This window comes from Sabethes cyaneus, chromosome 1, assembly GCF_943734655.1.
Source record: "Sabethes cyaneus chromosome 1, idSabCyanKW18_F2, whole genome shotgun sequence".
In the NCBI taxonomy this organism is placed as follows: domain Eukaryota; kingdom Metazoa; phylum Arthropoda; class Insecta; order Diptera; family Culicidae; genus Sabethes; species Sabethes cyaneus.
The window spans coordinates 74,808,455-74,827,487 of record NC_071353.1 but is presented as its reverse complement, the minus strand read 5'-3'; the positions used below and the strand labels follow the sequence as shown (position 1 = coordinate 74,827,487).

Here is a 19,033-nt window from a genome sequence, read left to right as displayed (position 1 = left end):
TGATGATATATAGTCTAAAAGGAGTTCACCTCTGTTATTGGTATCTGTGCTGGCCCAAACAGTGTGATGGGCGTTTGCATCACATCCAATTACAAGTACTTTGTTTTGTTTCTTGCAGTAAGAAACCAAATTTACCACTTCTGGTGGAGGTACTTCACCCAAATCTCCTGGAAAATATGCAGATGCTACGCAAATTTCAGTCGTGCCATGGGTCGTTGGAACCTCCATCATTATTGCTGTGAGATCTTTTGTAATCAATTCTGTAATTGGAAAACTTTTTATGTTTTCACTTACTAAAATGTTTGATTACATGGAGATAATATCATCAAAGCTCAAGTACAAAAATGTTGTCTGTTATTTCAGAAGCTCTTAAAAAGAAATTAAAAGTTATTTAAAATAGAATGCTGAACATTTAGATGCTATAGGACAGCACAAAATTGCTAACAACAATAAGCATCAACCATTATTTTTTACTGTACCAGTTTAATGCTGAATGTCTTTTTCCAATTCTACTTAACATTTGTATTTCTTCTGAAAAGCCATAAGATGCACTGATATTAAGGCATTTAGATTAGCGGAATGAATCATAATCTAGACTTGCCCAGTTCTGAGAAATACTCTCCTTGGTAAATTTTAAGATTTCCGTTCGTTCACTTTCCTATCAGAGAAATATCTAAAAAATTATGAGTTTCTATTTTTAACATTTTTAATTTTTAAAACGTTACGTTACGTGGTTTTAATACGCCAAAAACAATCAAACTCCTCAAAGAGTGCTTCTTCAAACAGATCTTTTATTGTCTTGTCAATATGTCTTAATCATTATATGCTTGCTGCTTAATATTTAGGCGGGCTTATTTGAATTATTAACATTTTTAAAATAGTTAACAAGGTAATTGTAAAAGTTTTTCAAACCAGATAATAGTTTTTTGAATATTCCGCCACAATCAAAATAAGTTCAATTTTAACAAAAGAAATAAATAGTTATTTAAATTTAAAATAAAAGCGAAGAAGCCGTTAATTTTTTGGTTGACAAATCTGCATTAAGAACGTATCCTTGAAATCTCTCTATTTTGTTGTTTTGGTTGTAAAGAAATAACAACAGATTTGAACGTGTTTTGATGCAAATCATATTTTAATGCACCTAGAATCTCATGATTATTACTGCTTTTATATAAATCTAAAACGATGTCATATAAGACATTTTGCAAAACATAATTCGATGAAAACTGTAATTAAATACGATTACATCTTCATGATAGCCATTGTTGATAACTAAATCTAAGAAATCGTCATATGCGACATTCGCTTAGCATAACCCGATTAACTTTCGACCTATTTACGATTTTTACTATTAATTCGTATATCAATCATCGTGTGCATCACATACGATGAAATTTACACAATGTGCTTACAACATGTGTACATTTATACGAGTCCGATGTGATATCCATTTATATAAGATTAAATCTCGACATGAATATACGATATCTGGTTTGCTGGGGACGTGGATGCTGTCGGCAGAACATTTGAGGCGGTGGAAGATCAGTACACCAGACTGAAACGCGAAGCAGAGAAGATTGGATTGCAGATAAATACGTCTAAAACGAAGTATATGCTGGCGGGCGGGACCGAGCGCGACAGGGCTCGCTTGGGCAGCACCGTGGTAATCGACGGCGATGAGTTCGAGGTAGTCGACGAGTTCGTATACCTTGGCTCGCTGGCAACAGAGGACAACAATACCAGCCGTGAGATTAAAAGACGTATTATCAGCGGAAGTCGGGCCTACTACGGACTCCACAAACACTTGCGGTCGAACAATCTGAGCCCCCGTACAAAGTGCACACTGTACAAAACGCTAATTAGACCGGTTGTCCTCTACGGGCACGAAACGTGGACATTGCTAGAAGAGGACCTACGAGCACTCGGAGTTTTCGAAATGTAAAAAAATGTAAATGTAAAAATTTTTTTGGCCAAAGTACAAGCATCATTCCTGTTTCTATCTAACCCAGTCATTTCACTCGCTATTTCGAGAATGTCTGTCCTGGTTTCAAGATTTACAGTTCTCAATGCCGGTGCACTTTGGTCTCCGCATGTATTAATGATTGAACAGGGAAAATGTGTTCTCATCATTAACTCTAATGTTTCCTTAGTTGAGTTAGTAAAAGAGCCATCCTCTTTTTTCAAAGTACCTAACCCATTAGAATGATCTTTAGCGAGGATTTTCTGCAATCTAGCAGTTGCTGGAGTATTTTCAATGTTTTCACATGTGTGCCTCCAGTGAATCCTCTTTGATCTTCGTATTTCCCTATTATAGGCAGTGAGAGTTTGTTTATACTCCTCCCACTGTTGTGTTCTTTTTGCCCGGTTAAATAATTTCCGAGTTTTCTTTCTAAATTTCTCCAAAGTTTTGTTCCACCAAGGTACATCTCTATTCGTAGAGCGTTCCTTTGCAGGACAGCTTTCGTGATAAGTTTGTTGGATCAGGTTTGAAAGTTGTTTTGAGTTGTCCTCAAGTTCTTTACATGTCCTTGAGCAGCCTTTCAAGTTCTTGACTCCAACCTTCAGTTTCAAATTATACTGATCCCAGTTTGTTTTCCTGGGATCTCTTATAATTTCCTTAAGTTGCTGATTAGCTTCGTAATCAAACATGATTTGCTTGTGATCGGACAAAGATTCTTCATTCGATACGTGCCAATTTTTTATTTTATCAGTCATCGTTGGACTGCATAGTGTTAAGTCAAGTACTTCTTGCCTTATTGCGTTTACAAAAGTTGGCTCTTCCCCTTTATTGCATATATCTATATCATTTGATGATATATAGTCTAAAAGGAGTTCACCTCTGTTATTGGTATCTGTGCTGGCCCAAACAGTGTGATGGGCGTTTGCATCACATCCAATTACAAGTACTTTGTTTTGTTTCTTGCAGTAAGAAACCAAATTTACCACTTCTGGTGGAGGTACTTCACCCAAATCTCCTGGAAAATATGCAGATGCTACGCAAATTTCAGTCGTGCCATGGGTCGTTGGAACCTCCATCATTATTGCTGTGAGATCTTTTGTAATCAATTCTGTAATTGGAAAACTTTTTATGTTTTCACTTACTAAAATGTTTGATTACATGGAGATAATATCATCAAAGCTCAAGTACAAAAATGTTGTCTGTTATTTCAGAAGCTCTTAAAAAGAAATTAAAAGTTATTTAAAATAGAATGCTGAACATTTAGATGCTATAGGACAGCACAAAATTGCTAACAACAATAAGCATCAACCATTATTTTTTACTGTACCAGTTTAATGCTGAATGTCTTTTTCCAATTCTACTTAACATTTGTATTTCTTCTGAAAAGCCATAAGATGCACTGATATTAAGGCATTTAGATTAGCGGAATGAATCATAATCTAGACTTGCCCAGTTCTGAGAAATACTCTCCTTGGTAAATTTTAAGATTTCCGTTCGTTCACTTTCCTATCAGAGAAATATCTAAAAAATTATGAGTTTCTATTTTTAACATTTTTAATTTTTAAAACGTTACGTTACGTGGTTTTAATACGCCAAAAACAATCAAACTCCTCAAAGAGTGCTTCTTCAAACAGATCTTTTATTGTCTTGTCAATATGTCTTAATCATTATATGCTTGCTGCTTAATATTTAGGCGGGCTTATTTGAATTATTAACATTTTTAAAATAGTTAACAAGGTAATTGTAAAAGTTTTTCAAACCAGATAATAGTTCTTTGAATATTCCGCCACAATCAAAATAAGTTCAATTTTAACAAAAGAAATAAATAGTTATTTAAATTTAAAATAAAAGCGAAGAAGCCGTTAATTTTTTGGTTGACAAATCTGCATTAAGAACGTATCCTTGAAATCTCTCTATTTTGTTGTTTTGGTTGTAAAGAAATAACAACAGATTTGAACGTGTTTTGATGCAAATCATATTTTAATGCACCTAGAATCTCATGATTATTACTGCTTTTATATAAATCTAAAACGATGTCATATAAGACATTTTGCAAAACATAATTCGATGAAAACTGTAATTAAATACGATTACATCTTCATGATAGCCATTGTTAATAACTAAATCTAAGAAATCGTCATATGCGACATTCGCTTAGCATAACCCGATTAACTTTCGACCTATTTACGATTTTTACTATTAATTCGTATATCAATCATCGTGTGCATCACATACGATGAAATTTACACAATGTGCTTACAACATGTGTACATTTATACGAGTCCGATGTGATATCCATTTATATAAGATTAAATCTCGACATGAATATACGATATCTGGTTTGCTGGGGACGTGGATGCTGTCGGCAGAACATTTGAGGCGGTGGAAGATCAGTACACCAGACTGAAACGCGAAGCAGAGAAGATTGGATTGCAGATAAATACGTCTAAAACGAAGTATATGCTGGCGGGCGGGACCGAGCGCGACAGGGCTCGCTTGGGCAGCACCGTGGTAATCGACGGCGATGAGTTCGAGGTAGTCGACGAGTTCGTATACCTTGGCTCGCTGGCAACAGAGGACAACAATACCAGCCGTGAGATTAAAAGACGTATTATCAGCGGAAGTCGGGCCTACTACGGACTCCACAAACACTTGCGGTCGAACAATCTGAGCCCCCGTACAAAGTGCACACTGTACAAAACGCTAATTAGACCGGTTGTCCTCTACGGGCACGAAACGTGGACATTGCTAGAAGAGGACCTACGAGCACTCGGAGTTTTCGAACGGCGGGTGCTAAGAACCATCTTTGGCGGAGTGCAAGAGAACGGTGTATGGAGGCGAAGAATGAACCACGAGCTCGCGCGTCTCTACGGCGAACCAAGTATTCAGAAAGTGGTTAAAGCTGGACGGATACGTTGGGCAGGACATGTTGCTAGCATGCCGGACAACTATCCTGCAAAAATGGTTTTCGCATCAAATCCGGTAGGAACAAGACGAAGAGGGGCACAGCGAGCGAGGTGGCAAGACCAGGTGGAGCGAGATCTGGCGAGCACTGGGTGCCCGCGGAACTGGAGATCAGTTGCCATGGACCGAAACAGATGGAGAAATTATACTGCGCAGGCCTTGTCATAAGACGTTAGGCCAATTAAGTAAGTAAGTAAGTAAGTAAGCCAACTTCTAGGCTTTGCAGATGACTTCGATATCATTGCCAGGAACTTTGCGACGGCGGAGGCAATCTACGCCAGACTGAAAGCGGAGTCTAGGAGAATTGGGCTAAAAATAAATGCGTCGAAGACCAAATACTTGAAAGGAAGAGGCTCAAAGGAAACAAACGCGCGCCTCCCACGGACGGTAACCGTTGACGGCGACGAACTAGAAGTGATAGAAGAGTTCGTGTATTTGGGATCGCTGATGACCGCGGACAACAACACTAGTAAGGAGATCCAGCGGCGCATCCAAGCGGGAAATCGGGCCTACTTTGCCCTTCGTAAAACGCTACGATCAGGAAGCATACGCCGCCGCACGAAGCTAACAATGTACAAAACCATTATTAGACCGGTAGTTCTTTATGGACTTGAAGCCGTGACGCTGCTTACGGAGGACATACGCTCGCTTGCCGTGTTTGAGCGAAAAGTGCTGCGGACGATATTTGGCGGAGTACAAACTGAAAGCGGAGAGTGGCGGAGGCGTATGAATCACGAGCTACAGGCACAGCTTGGGGAGACTCCCATCGTACATCTAGCGAAAGTTAGCAGGCTACGGTGGGCCGGACACGTCGTAAGGATGCCGGACGACAGTGCGACGAAAATAGTCCTCTTCAACAACCCCACCGGCACCAGGAACAGGGGGGCCCAACGTGCAAGATGGCTTGACCAGGTCGAAAGCGATTTGCGACTTCTGAGACGGCTAGGAAATTGGCGACGAGCGGCCCAAGACCGAGTTGAATGGAGACGAGTGCTAGAAACAGCACGAGCCACCCCGGCTCTATGCTGCTGAAGAAGAAGAAGATAGAGGTGATCTCTACGGGGGGCTATCCCCCCCACAACCTCCCGCAGTGTCCGGCGCTTCCAACGGCGGGCAACACTCGCAGTCTATGGCCGTCTCGCGCTGAATCATCTAATAAATTTATAAATTTATAAATTTATAAAAGAGTCTAAAATTTCTCGAGTTCGATTAAAATTCCTGTCTTCAAAACCCTCCACATTCCAAATTTGGTTCCATTTGCTTAATTAGTTCTCTAGTTATGAGGATATTTGTATTTAATTTGTATAGGAGCCCCCTACCATTGAAGGCGAGAGGGGTCATAATTCCCCTCCTAAAAAGGGGAGAGGTCTCAATTCACCATAGAAAAAATTCTTGCTTCAAAAACACCCACATGCTAAATTTGGTTCCATTTGCTTTATTAGTTCTGAAGTTATGAGGAAATTTGTATTTCATTTGTACACACTTAAAATCTAAATTTGCATTCGGCAAAATGAAATGCCGAATTTGCACGGTTATTTTGTATTTTACCGAAAATTTCGGCGAAAAACTAGAACTGCGTACATTCGTCATATACGTTTGCCGAAATTTTCGTCAAGTATAATGATTGCAGAAATTTCGGCATTTTAGTTTGCCGTGTATATCTTTTAAATTGCGATATACCGAACTCGGCACTGGTTTTGCCGAAATCCAGTTAGATTATATATTCGTTGCCGATTTTTCGGCTAGTAGTCTAAACAGCCATTTTGATTTGAGGTTTGTGGAGAAACGCTGCAGTAAAATTTACAACGTGCAAGTGGAACTCATTTTGAGTTTAAAGGAGGAAACCCAGAAGCGGATATGGAAGAGATCAATGATGCCCTCGCTGAAGTGGACGTAAGGATAGTAGAAATATTGCGTAAGTATATAAATGATTGAAATGATGTTTTCCTAGGTAAATAACAATATGCTAGAGTGCTTTCATTGCCACCAACAAGTACAGGGGTACGTTGATGAGCTGCAGGAACATATAAAAATCCATATCAAACAGAACCACTTTACTCAGAACCTTGTATTTTACGATTGTATGGTTCGCAAATGTAAAGCACGTTATAATCATTTTGCGTCACTGAAGAGACATATCCAGCTAGTGCATCCGAACCCAGCGTATGTAATGAAAAAAGGAATTCCGAAAGAATTAGAAACTGATGTTTCTCCGCCAAGTGACCTATATGAGTTCCCGGAAGAGTATGCTCATTCATCTGATTTCAACAGACAAAGACCTGAGCCAAACATTAGTTCTGGAGAGAATGATTTAGATTGTGGTCCTACTATAGATCAGATAAAATATTCAATATCAATAGCAATCTGTCGTTTGGCGAAAGATGTATCTCTTCCACAAACTAAAATAACCGAACTAATTCACTTATGTGAAATGGTTGTGAAATTAATATCAGAGTTTTTCCAAAACAAGGTTAAAACTTTTCTGAAATCAAATAATGTCGATGAAACAACAGTAGAAGCATTCAACTTTCTAAGTGCTCTGGATATGCCTATGTCCAATTTGTTTAAAGATATTTGTACGCGTCAGAAACAGTCTCGTTTTTTAAAACAACTTGCTGTAGAAATACCACAGCCTAGGGAAATGATGCTTGCAACCCGTAGGGATATCCGGCATGTAAACGGAATACCCACGACAGTGGCAGTTAACGAAACATATATGTATCTTCCTATAATTGAAACACTAAAATTTGTCCTTCGAAATGAAGCAACACGAAAACTTATTCATAATGAAAAAGCATATCTACAAGAAACACCAGGCGTTAAGGAATATTCTTCTTTTCGGTCTGGCACGACTTTTCAAAATAGTGAATATTTTAAAACATTTCCCGACGCCATCCGCCTAAGTATTTATCAGGACGATGTTGAAGTTGGTAATCCCCTGAGCTCTCGTGCAGGAATAAACAAAATTTCTGCAGTGAATTTTAAAATACAGAATATACCGGAAAAGTGGAATAGCTCTCCCCGCACTATTTTTCCGATTATATTTTGCCATACATCAGACGCAAAGAAATTTGGCTATAATAAGATTTTACAGCCTTTGGTCATGGACCTAAAAAAATTAGAAAAGGGTGTAACCGTGCAGTATGGAAACGAGGAATACATATTGCGTGCTACTGTCACTATGTTTTGCGGGGACACACTGGCCGCACACGAAGTGTTTGGTTTGTTAGGACCGCAAGCCGCACTTTTTTGCAGATTGTGTACAATACCAAGAAGTGTATTTCGAACAAACCCGTTCCAAAAGTTTGATCTCCGAAATGTAGAATGGTATGAGACAAACCTTGAATTACTGAGAACCGGAGATATTAGAACATCAGAATGCGGATTGCGAGAAGGCGGATGTATCTTGAATCAGCTGCAAAACTTTCACGTAACACAAAATTTTGCTTTAGATAGCATGCACGATCTTGCAGAAGGTGTAATACCGCTAACAATACAGCTAGTTTTGGGTCACTATTATAAGCAAAAGCAGCTAGGTTTAGATATAAGGTATATTAACCAAAGAATACATACATTCAAGTATGGTTATGTAGACAAAAAAATCGTCCGTGCTCTAATATAACTGAAGCTATGCTTATGAAACCAAAAGCAAATAAACTTAAACAAACGGCCTCTCAGAATACCTGCTTTTTACGGGCATTTCCATTTTTGTTCTGCCATAAAATTCCACCAAATGAAGATTTAATGTTTTTAATTGGACATCTCATAAATATTACAAGGATTTTGAACTCGTCTATTATATCAGATCATATGCTTGCCTGTTTAGAAGAGCATATTAAGCTTTTTAAAAATATTTTCTATCAGAGATTTGACCAGAGAATAAATAAACTTCACCACCTGGACCATTATGTCGAGTGCATCAAAAGAAGCGGCAGTATGAAGCAATTTAATTGTTTAGTATTTGAACAAAAAAACAAACCATTAAAAGATCAGGCTTCTACTTGCCGAAACTTCAAAAATATTTGCAAGAGTCTCGCGAATAGGCAATCGTTTTCGGCATTTATAGATATTTTGGACAATCCTTTCTGTGATAAAGTGGTTTATAACAACGGTAAACTCGTTCGCAGCCAAGAATGTTTAAGCAAGACCTTTGTCAGTGATCTATATGTATATACACCGAAAACGGTGACCATAAATGGAATTGAACTTAGGCCAAACCTGATTGTGGGCATAAAAAACTTCCGAAATGAACTATATCCTTGCTTCGGAATTATAAAGGAAATAATTATTCTTGAAAATCGTGTATGCTTGTTACTTACAATTTGTGACACTCAAACATATGACAATTATTTACAAGCATTCGATGTTAACGTCACATCAGAAGTACAATTCTTCGATTTGGACAATATTTATCACCACACAACTTTTTCATTCTGGACACCAATTGGTTCCAATTCCAAATATATTTCAAGACGATGCTACCATCAGGATTATTGAGAGTAAACCATTTACTGCTAGAACGCTTTCAAAAGTTACAATATATTGGTATTTTCAGGTCAGGACGAGATAAACGACATCGAAACTTTTTTGTCACTTGATAACAACGATTTCATTAGACTGCAATTAAAAACCGCCCAAGTAAAAGCTATATACAGCATCAAGGAAAAATATCAAAATGGCCTTTATAAAGAAGAAGTAATCGAAGAAATTTATATAAACGCCGACGAACCAGAAACTGATCATGTAACACAGCAACCTGCTAACTTCACAGCAATCTTACCTGTTGACAAACATAAATTATATCAATCGATAGTAATGGACAAAGTAAGCATGTAGTTTCAATAACTTTGTTAACTCTTGAATCATTTGTTAGATTTAACTTACGAGGTAACTGTTTCTTCATATATTTCAGAATATAAATGTAAACAAAATCTTTGGCCTGACTGTAGAAGGTATCGCAATAATGGAAAAATTAAAACACAACACGGAAATCACCGATAAGCTTTTAACAAAAATTACACACATCCTTTGTGACTGTCTTTTCGTCGTAAGCGGAGGGTAAGCTTTTACATTCGATTCGTTAAATGTAAATATTAACAAAAAAACTTGTTTCGTTTTAGGAGAGCATCAACAACACATAAGGACTTGCTGGCTAAATCACTTGTTGAGACTTATCCATCTCTGTCTTCTGCTGCATCAGATAACGCACAGGTATTACAGTGGTCAAGTTGTTAGCGGAGATAAGCACTTTATATCCTTAATACTGACTCCACCACTTTGCAACCTGCTTCCGTTTCGTGTTCGTCATTCGTTATTACACGAAGTATACGTAAATTTGGTGAACAACTTGAACCAACTCGCGACCGACAACCGACATAGAATTTTAAGATGTTTAGTGTTTATTGTCGAATTTGTTTATTCAATCCGGATTGGAACTGGATGAACTTTTTGTGTTCATTTGCTCCTATCTGACAGATTCGACATATGTTATGTTATGTTGCTTTTGTTTTCGCACTGGTGTCAGCTTGAAGATCGAATCAGTTCGACACCGCGGCGGAACGGAACGTCAGTTTGAGTTTGAGCGCAATATACAAGGGGTTTCCAGTACGGCGTATAGGTGCGCAGTAATCCGAGTTTACTTCTGTAATCTTTCACAAATTAATTAGGTAATCAATGATAATTAGTATAGTAATCAATCATAATATTGAGTAATCATGATTAATTTTTAGTAACTATCAAGAGATTGATTATCAAAAATTAATGGTAATCGAGAGCAATCAGAGTTAACTTTTTCAAAGGTGCGCAAGGAAGGCAAGGAATCACTGCTGTTGGAAACCCCTTGGCAATACGGGCAAATGCGAGTAGTGATTGCGTGCTTAAAAAATGCATTTCTTGCATTCTATAAACTTAAACCAGTCTCGCGCTTTAGTGTTACAAGTCTTTTTTTCCGTTTTTATTTGATCGTTGTCTGAATATGAATTTACATGCTTGCAGTCTCTGTGGTTCCACAAACACGGACGTGGTATTGGCAAACATGCTGGAAAACTACACTACAGACTGGAATTTTTGAGTAAGAAGGCGGAAAAAAGACTTTTTGTGCGCGAATCGGGAAATAAACCATTGAATGTATCAAATCTAGAACCTGTGCAAATTTTGGACGAGCTACCGTCAGCTGAGGATATGGTAAACATATAAGCTGTACAATATAAATATATGTTTAATTGTCAATGTTTTTATTAGCTTACTGAGTTGCAATATTCTATACCTAATGATCAATCGAAGGAGCGTTTAGTTGCCGTATGGAAAGCAACCATTGCATACCGCAATGAGCAGCGAACTGCCGGAACATTTTCGGAATTTTTGAAAGATTTCCCCGTTGCTTCAGCTTTTAATGGAGAACTGGTAACAGTAGTAATAACTACTCGTGAACTTTAACATTTCAATAACTTTAGTATTTATTTTCAGCTTGCAGAAGACTTTGCGATGCTGAAACCAAAAGCAGATAATTTTGACATTACCTGGAATAATCTGCAGCCAAAAGTGATAGCTTGCTTTGATGAAATGTTTCTTCACATTTCTGATCCATTTCTACGAAGTTTGGCCATTATTAGGGTCAAAAACCCTACCAGAGGCGCAAGACAATCTCGTGACAATTCACAAAAGACGAATCCATTACATAAAATTATCGATTGGATTGATGTAAGAAATACGCACATACTATATATATTATATATTTCAAAATTCTGAAACCTTCTATTCTATTATAGCCTGAGGCCGCATTTCCAGTATGCGAGAACCCGCAAATTTTTGTAGCTGCAGAAAACTTTAAATCTGGTGATTGTTACCTGATCTGGAAAGACGTCGTTATCAGCACTGGGCAAGATTTGAAGCACACTTTTATTTTGCTATGTAAAGGCTTTACAGTCTTTAACACACAGCCATTGCCATCCGACAAACTGTTTTTTTCATTTTTTAGTGCGGCAATGCTAAAAATAATGCCATTTAGCACAACTGCGAATAAGTTTTTGATGATGCTCCCTAAATGAAAATAAGAACTAATGTTCCTTTTATTAACATTTTAACTACCATCTGTAAATAGAACAAAGCAAAAATGTAGTAAAACATTGAATTGAAAAATTCTGCTTCACTATTTGCCTTCACGCTATGTCGGAGCCTGGCAATTTAAAACAAATACCTACTGATTAAATAAATTAAATTCTGTTAAATTTATGTTTCTGGTAGAAAAGTAACGGCGCTCTTCAAAAATAAGTTCAACAAAATAAACCAACAACTAAATACAGTAATATAGGTCTGTTGTATGAAAAATGAAACCTTATGAATCTCCCGAAAATAATTCAAATAGCTATTCAAACTTCTGAATTTTTTTGTAAAATAAAGCTCTAAATCTTGCTCTAATCTTATTTTCTAACATGTTTATTGCAAATACAAAAATCCACATTAGGAGCTAGAAAGTAACGTTGGAAATTCCATTATGCTGCCATCCATTTACATATAAGAATGTTAGGGACTCGAATACCATGTGAGATATGCGATTTTTATTTCAAACTTCATTGGCATTCAATTCAATTCACATCTTGATAAGTGAATGGCAGAGTATTGAAATTTATTTTGTTTAACCCTTTATAAGGCAATGGCAATTATATTGTTACCAACGAAAAATATTTGTTTTGAGTCTATGATAACATCAGTATAATTGGGTCCTAAAATTTGAGATAAAAATAATATTTTTTTCAAAAGAACGATAAAGCTCCACGTTGTGACTATGAGTGCACAGCTTTTTCTTTTGCAAAACACACAGTTCAATCAAAAATTAAAAAGCAAAAAATAAGCTACAATTTCTACCATGGCATTACAGATCTATCTTGACATTAAGGAAAAAGTATATTTCTGGCAACAAGGATAACTATTTTTCCACTGGCAATCCTGGTTTGACATTAACTTTAACAGCAGTGAAACAGCCGATCATTTTGACAGTTCACCTTGTGTCGGTTAGTTTTGCAAAGTGAACTTTGCTGCTTATTCGTGGCGATCCGAGGGTAATGGCTTCAAGAAACTGCCAGTTGGCTGCTTTTCGCTATCAATCGCTTGGCTTTAAGCCTACACACAAAAATGAAAAAACCTAAATTTATGCAGTTTTCACCTAAATCAGAACCTTCGTGCGGGAAGCTAAATTTAAGTAAACGCTGTTTACCTATTTTTACGTACCAGCGTGGAAGTCATGATTAGGTAATTTTTACAGGCTCAAGGCGAATCTCATTTTGGGTAAAAAATACTCAAATAGCGCAAATTTTCCCGGAATGTTTGTTGCTTTATAAAAAACATAATAACTGAAGAGATATGAACTTTCTCCATAAAAAATACAAAAGATACACAACAAATGCAATTATTTTTTAAATTTTATTTCGCTGTTTTCAACGTTTTTTTGAACAAGATAGTTGCCCTCAGCAAAAACGAACGGGACACACAATGTGGTTCAGATTGCGTTGATCGATTCGATTCCAATCGATTCAAGTATAGCTTCACCAATTCGAAGTCCGTTATGTTGGTAGCCGGCTGAAATGAAATATATTGATCATTAATATTAATTAACAAAGAAAAGTAAAATCTTTAAAAAGTAGTATCTATCGCACTCACTTACTATTGTGCTCTCCATTGTGCTCGGTCCTAGAGGCTCGTGGCGACACAGCTTAGTCAGCGACATCCGGGCTGTAGACGAGAACCTGTCCTGGCGACAGGTAAAAGCCAAGGCGGGTAACCGTCAGTAATGGAGATTCTTCTATGATTTCATCCCTTTGTTCTGCCGGACCGGCGGACATGGACACATAAGTAAGTAAGTACTCGGTCCTGGGCTACTCGTCGCCAATTTGTTGCATGGCTCGACACACACCAGTCGGCTTTATCTTGGTCAAGCCACCTAGCACGGTGGTCCACTCTATTCCTGGTGATGGTGGGGTTCTTGGAGAGAACGGATTTCGCTGCACAGTCGTCCAGTATTTTTCGAGGTCATATTGTCTCTTGAAGTGGGACACGCTCGAATGCTTGCTGCACCTGAAATAAAACAATGTTTCATGAAATTGTTATTTAAGGAGAATATTATCTGACAATTGTCAGATTATTACTGATATAGAAATCAGATTATTACTGATGTACAAGATACACACAATTGTGGGTCATTTTAGCTTTAACTGCTAGTTTCTGTTCAAATATCACCTAATAACTGATCAAATTATTAGTGGTGCAGCTTATGAGTAACAATTTTATCAATCAATTATAGTATAATATTCACGCATAAATTTACAGTTAAAGTTAAAATGACCCATGACTGTGTATTGACTGTAGATAAAATAACTTTTTGGCGTAGGACTATGGCCTACTGGAAGTTAACGGTTCATTAAAAAAATCAGAGGGGTTGTGTACAAGACACGACCGCATATATAGGCGACGCAGGACTACGTAAGTCTCTTTGTAGTGATAGTGGCATGTATTCATGCTTGTAATCATGTTTCGATTCTTCATGTATACATGCTATATGCAACATATATACATGCTACATGCGTTGTATGTAACATTTATCAAAGTAGTAACATTGCATACGTTCAATTCTCAAAAGATTGTGCATTTGAAAACAATTTAACAAAATCAAGAACACAAACTATTGCTTCCCTGCTACCTTACTGAAATTAAAGATTGTTTTTATTACCCATGGTTTCCCACGTTGAAGGGATTTTACCACTTCAATCCTATTTTATCAACAGCACATCTTTCCACTACACTTCTAATAAAACGGCAAACATGCGTATTCATACAGAGTCGTATTATAACCGAACACTACAGCTGTAGCACATTTTTCCAATACTGATATCAAGCTCGCCGAGGTTTAATCGTCTCGCAGTAAAAAATTTGCGATCTGTTGGGACAACGAACTTGTCATTTTTTCTGGCCCACTTCCCTAACACAGACATCAAAATGGTCTAGGTTTAATCGCGGTGTTAAGAAATCTTGTTGAAATGGGGAAACTATGTCTCTTGTTTTGGCTTACTTCCCAAGCACAGATATCAAGTTGGTATAGGTTTAGATCATCGTAAAGAATCTTCCAACCAATCACGAAGCGAGAATTCTGGTAAAACATAAGTTCATTATTTTCAATTTTTCAATAGTTCAACATCAAGAATCCATACTTTTCTTCATTTGGGTCAATTCTTAGAAGATTTTCCGATCGATTGGTGTAAGAATATTGAAAATCGAGCGGAAAACCGCTGAGCTATTAGCGCTCAAAACCTTTCATTTTTCGTGACGCTCGCATTTTTCGATTTTTTGGAATGACACCCTATCTCAAAACTTGCCGTAAGACGTAGTCCTACGTCAAAAATAAAAAATTGCGAGCATCACGAACAATAAACGTATAATACTTGACATAGGCGCTCTCAGGACATTTTCGTGGGGAGGAAGAGTTATACGTTAGGGCCTGACAGGGTGTCGATTATCCAAGTTGTCATCAGCCAGCATTTGGCCTGCCAAAGGGTGTGACTAAGCGCAGAAAATTTCTCCCCCCCTTGCGGTGTGACCTAGCCTGTCTGTTAAAACAATTTATTTAATTTTTAAGTAGATACAGTCAACCAAAAAAGTATTCGGACAGCAGCGCATAAAATTTTCTTTTAGTAATTTTGCACAGTATTTTTGCAAAGAATGGTAACACATATTTTTTAAAACAATGTTTAACTAAAGCATATTTATATGCACAACAAAAATTCGGGGAAAAGCTTTCCGTTTTGAAGATAGGGTACATATAGTTTGAATTCCTCAAAAATGCAGCCAAAAAAGTATTCGGACAGTTAGCTATTAGTTGAAACAAATGTCCTTTCTCGCTCATCTACTACCTCGTAGGACCATTTACAATCTTGATGACCTGTTTTAATCTGTTTGGGATAAAATTAACAATTTTTCAAATATCCCTCTGTGAATTGCTGACCATTTTTTTACAAGAGCTCGGTTTAAGTCATTGTGATAAGAAATCGAATGATTTCTCATTTAGAAATAAAATTATCTAAAAAGATGTTCAAAAGGGTTCAAATCTAGACTGAATGCTGATGTTTCGACAGCTCTAGGACAATTGTATGGTGCCTACCGCTTACAATTATCGACAGTATGTTTAGTTTCAACATCCCGGTACAATATGTATGTACCGCACAATTACAATTTTGCTTTAATTTCACCTAAAATTGTTCAGATAATTGAGTTTACACTTAGTTCTATCCAAAAATATATATCTTTGCTACCTCGGAGCTTTCCAAGCATCCCAACAAGGTATGACACTAACCGCATTGCTCGTTTACTTGCTGACGAGTGATTTTTCGCTTGTAACCCTTCTATTTTAGTTATTCTTGCATAAGGGTTGTGGATGTCATACCTTGTTGGGGTGCTTGGAAAGCTCCGAGGCACCAAAGATATATATTTTTTGGATAGAACTAAATGTAAACTCAACTATCTGAATAATTTTAGGTGAAATTAAAGCAAAATTGTAATTGTGTGGTACATACATATTGTACCGGGATGTTGAATCTAAACATACTGTCGATAATTGTAAGCGGTAGGCACCATATAATTGTCCTAGAACTATCGAAACATCAGCATTCAGTCTAGATTTGAACCCTTTTGAACATCTTTTTGGATAATTTCATTTCTATAATGAGAAATCATTTGATTTCTTATCAAAATGACTTAAACCGAGCTCTTGCAAAAAACGGTCAGCAATTCACAGAGGGATATTTGAAAAATTGTTAATTTTTATTCCAAACAGATTAAAACAGGTCATCAATTCTGTAAATGGTCCTACAAGGTGGTGGTTGAGCGAGAAAGGACATTTATTTCAACTAATAGTTAACTGTCCGAATACTTTTTTGGCTGCATTTTTACTGGCAATTCAAATTATATGTACTCTATCTTCAAAACGGAAAGTTTTCCCCGAATTTTTGTTGTGCATCTAAATATGCTTTAGTTAAACATTGTTTTAAAAAATATGTGTTACCATTCTTTGCAAAAATACTGCGCAAAATTACTAAAAGAAAATTTTATGCGCTGCTGTCCGAATACTTTTTTGGTTGACTGTATATAAATATGGGTGTTATTCCATGTGAGGTGAGCGAGTAAAAGTTCTAATGTGAATTGACCTCTTCTCGGATTTGAACAAAATTTTGCCAGATTGTTCGTTTCAGATTAGCAAGAAAAAGCCCTACCCTTCAAGGTTTTATTTGCTTACTTGAAACGAACAATGTGACAAAATTTAGTTCAAATCCGAGAAAGTCAATTATACGGGGCTTGAACACCCATATATAAATTTCTTTGAGATGACTATATTATCAAATTTCAGAACTAATATTTGTCGCTCTTCGATAAAATTTTTATGATTTACATATTGCCCGTTTCTTTGGTAACAAAACGCGCTGCTCACTCTTTTGATAGCTTGAAATCGTCGCAGAAAGGATCTGCTTGGCTGTATGTAAGTTATATGTATATATTATGCTTGTCTAGCACGTAAGCTATTGATTTACTTCATAAAATAAATGATATAAATGAAATGATTGCCCCCGCGACGATTCTGGCGACCCCCTGTCTGAAATTTTCAATTATTCGATTACCGATAAATCAGTAAGCGTTCGTTGTCTGCACTAATCGATTAATTCAACTATTCGTGCTAGTAGTGTTGGATTAAAAATATTCGAATATTTCTTTGAGGGGCATAGTACTTTTTCAATTTAAAAAAATCGAAATTTTTTTTATTGATTATTTCGAAAGATTAACATTTTGACCATATATGTTTAGAGTCGTTAAATATCTCAAGAACGGCTCAAGCAATTCTGTTGAGTCTTTTTTTGTTTGAAAGCCAACAAAATTATCTACTGTTTGACCTATCTTTTTTTCGATATTGCAATTTTTGTATGTTTTAGAAATGTTTGAAGTCAATTTTTTCGACTAAAAACCTTACTTTTAAGTTTAAATGTCCGCCATTTTGTTATGCGTTCGAATTTTAGAAAAATCATAAGTCAAACACGAGATAATTTAATACTCTTTGATGTCATTTTGGAATTTTTCAATTCGGATAAGCCCCCCAGCGCCAATCCATGGTACCGCAAATCATGTTTTATTCGAATGATCATGTTCAAGGAGCCGTAGGGGAGAGGGGAAGAGGTTCACATATGCAAACAAAATTGTAAATATTAGTATAAAGTGCAATGTTTAAAATCTAAAAAACCCGAATCGATTCGCTTTTCGCGTTATCGAGAAAAAAATATTTGAAATAAGGCAAAAAATATGGTGTAAAAAGTACTATTCCCCCTTAATTCGATTAATCGAACGATTATAAGCGATTAACGAGCTTTATTTGGGGATTATTCATACTATTTTGTTCGTCTTGAATGTAATCTGGTGTGATTGGTTTGAGTCTTTGCTTAATATGGGCGATTATTACCACGAAAATACATATCGCGCCCCTTGTTTTGGCGACAGACATAAGCCTCTTATATTTATGATTCGATTAATTCAACTACTCCTCGTGTCTTCGGTGGACTTGAAAGTCTGTGACTAATGAAAAATAATCAAAATAATGATAAACGACGACGCACGTTTGCCCGAATGAACCTGGGGTGACATTGCGATTCTTGTTTCGAGTGATTTTGGTTCGTTTCGACCACTACGTTAAACGAATGGGCGAAACGAACCAAAATCACTCGAAACGAGAATCGCAATGTCACCCCTGGTTTCTAGTGCCAGAATGAACCTAGTTCTAGTGCCCGAATGAACCTGGTTTCTAGTTGCGACTCAACCGCATGTTCAATTTGTTCATGAAACTGGTACCAAAATTTAGTCAGATTACATCTTGATAAACTGATGCTAGTTTCGATATTGTTTTCGACCACGTTTTGAATATTGCAGAGTAGGCACAGTTTAACAAAACCAGTTGACTTCAAGATTAGAGCTACTAGAATCGCACTAGTCTGTCATTGTCCTTTCAGTAATAGTCAGTTACGAGGTCTGCTGAATAACAAAATCCGAAAGCGGAATGTAGCTTATGCCCGAATGAACCTAGTTTCT

The 19,033-nt window shown here is 36.9% G+C and overlaps 1 protein-coding gene across 1 annotated transcript; it reads left to right on the top strand.

Annotated features, from left to right (window-relative positions):
- Window positions 1–9,704: 9,704 nt before the first annotated feature.
- LOC128745320 (uncharacterized) lies at window positions 9,705–12,328 on the top strand. The gene is made up of 7 exons (XM_053842361.1): window positions 9,705–9,748; window positions 9,837–9,982; window positions 10,045–10,135; window positions 10,919–11,107; window positions 11,165–11,326; window positions 11,390–11,623; window positions 11,692–12,328. The coding sequence occupies exons 1-7, from the start codon at window positions 9,740–9,742 to the stop codon at window positions 11,968–11,970; spliced, it is 1,110 nt and encodes a 369-aa protein (XP_053698336.1). The 5' UTR covers window positions 9,705–9,739; the 3' UTR covers window positions 11,971–12,328.
- The last annotated feature ends 6,705 nt before the right edge of the window (window positions 12,329–19,033 follow it).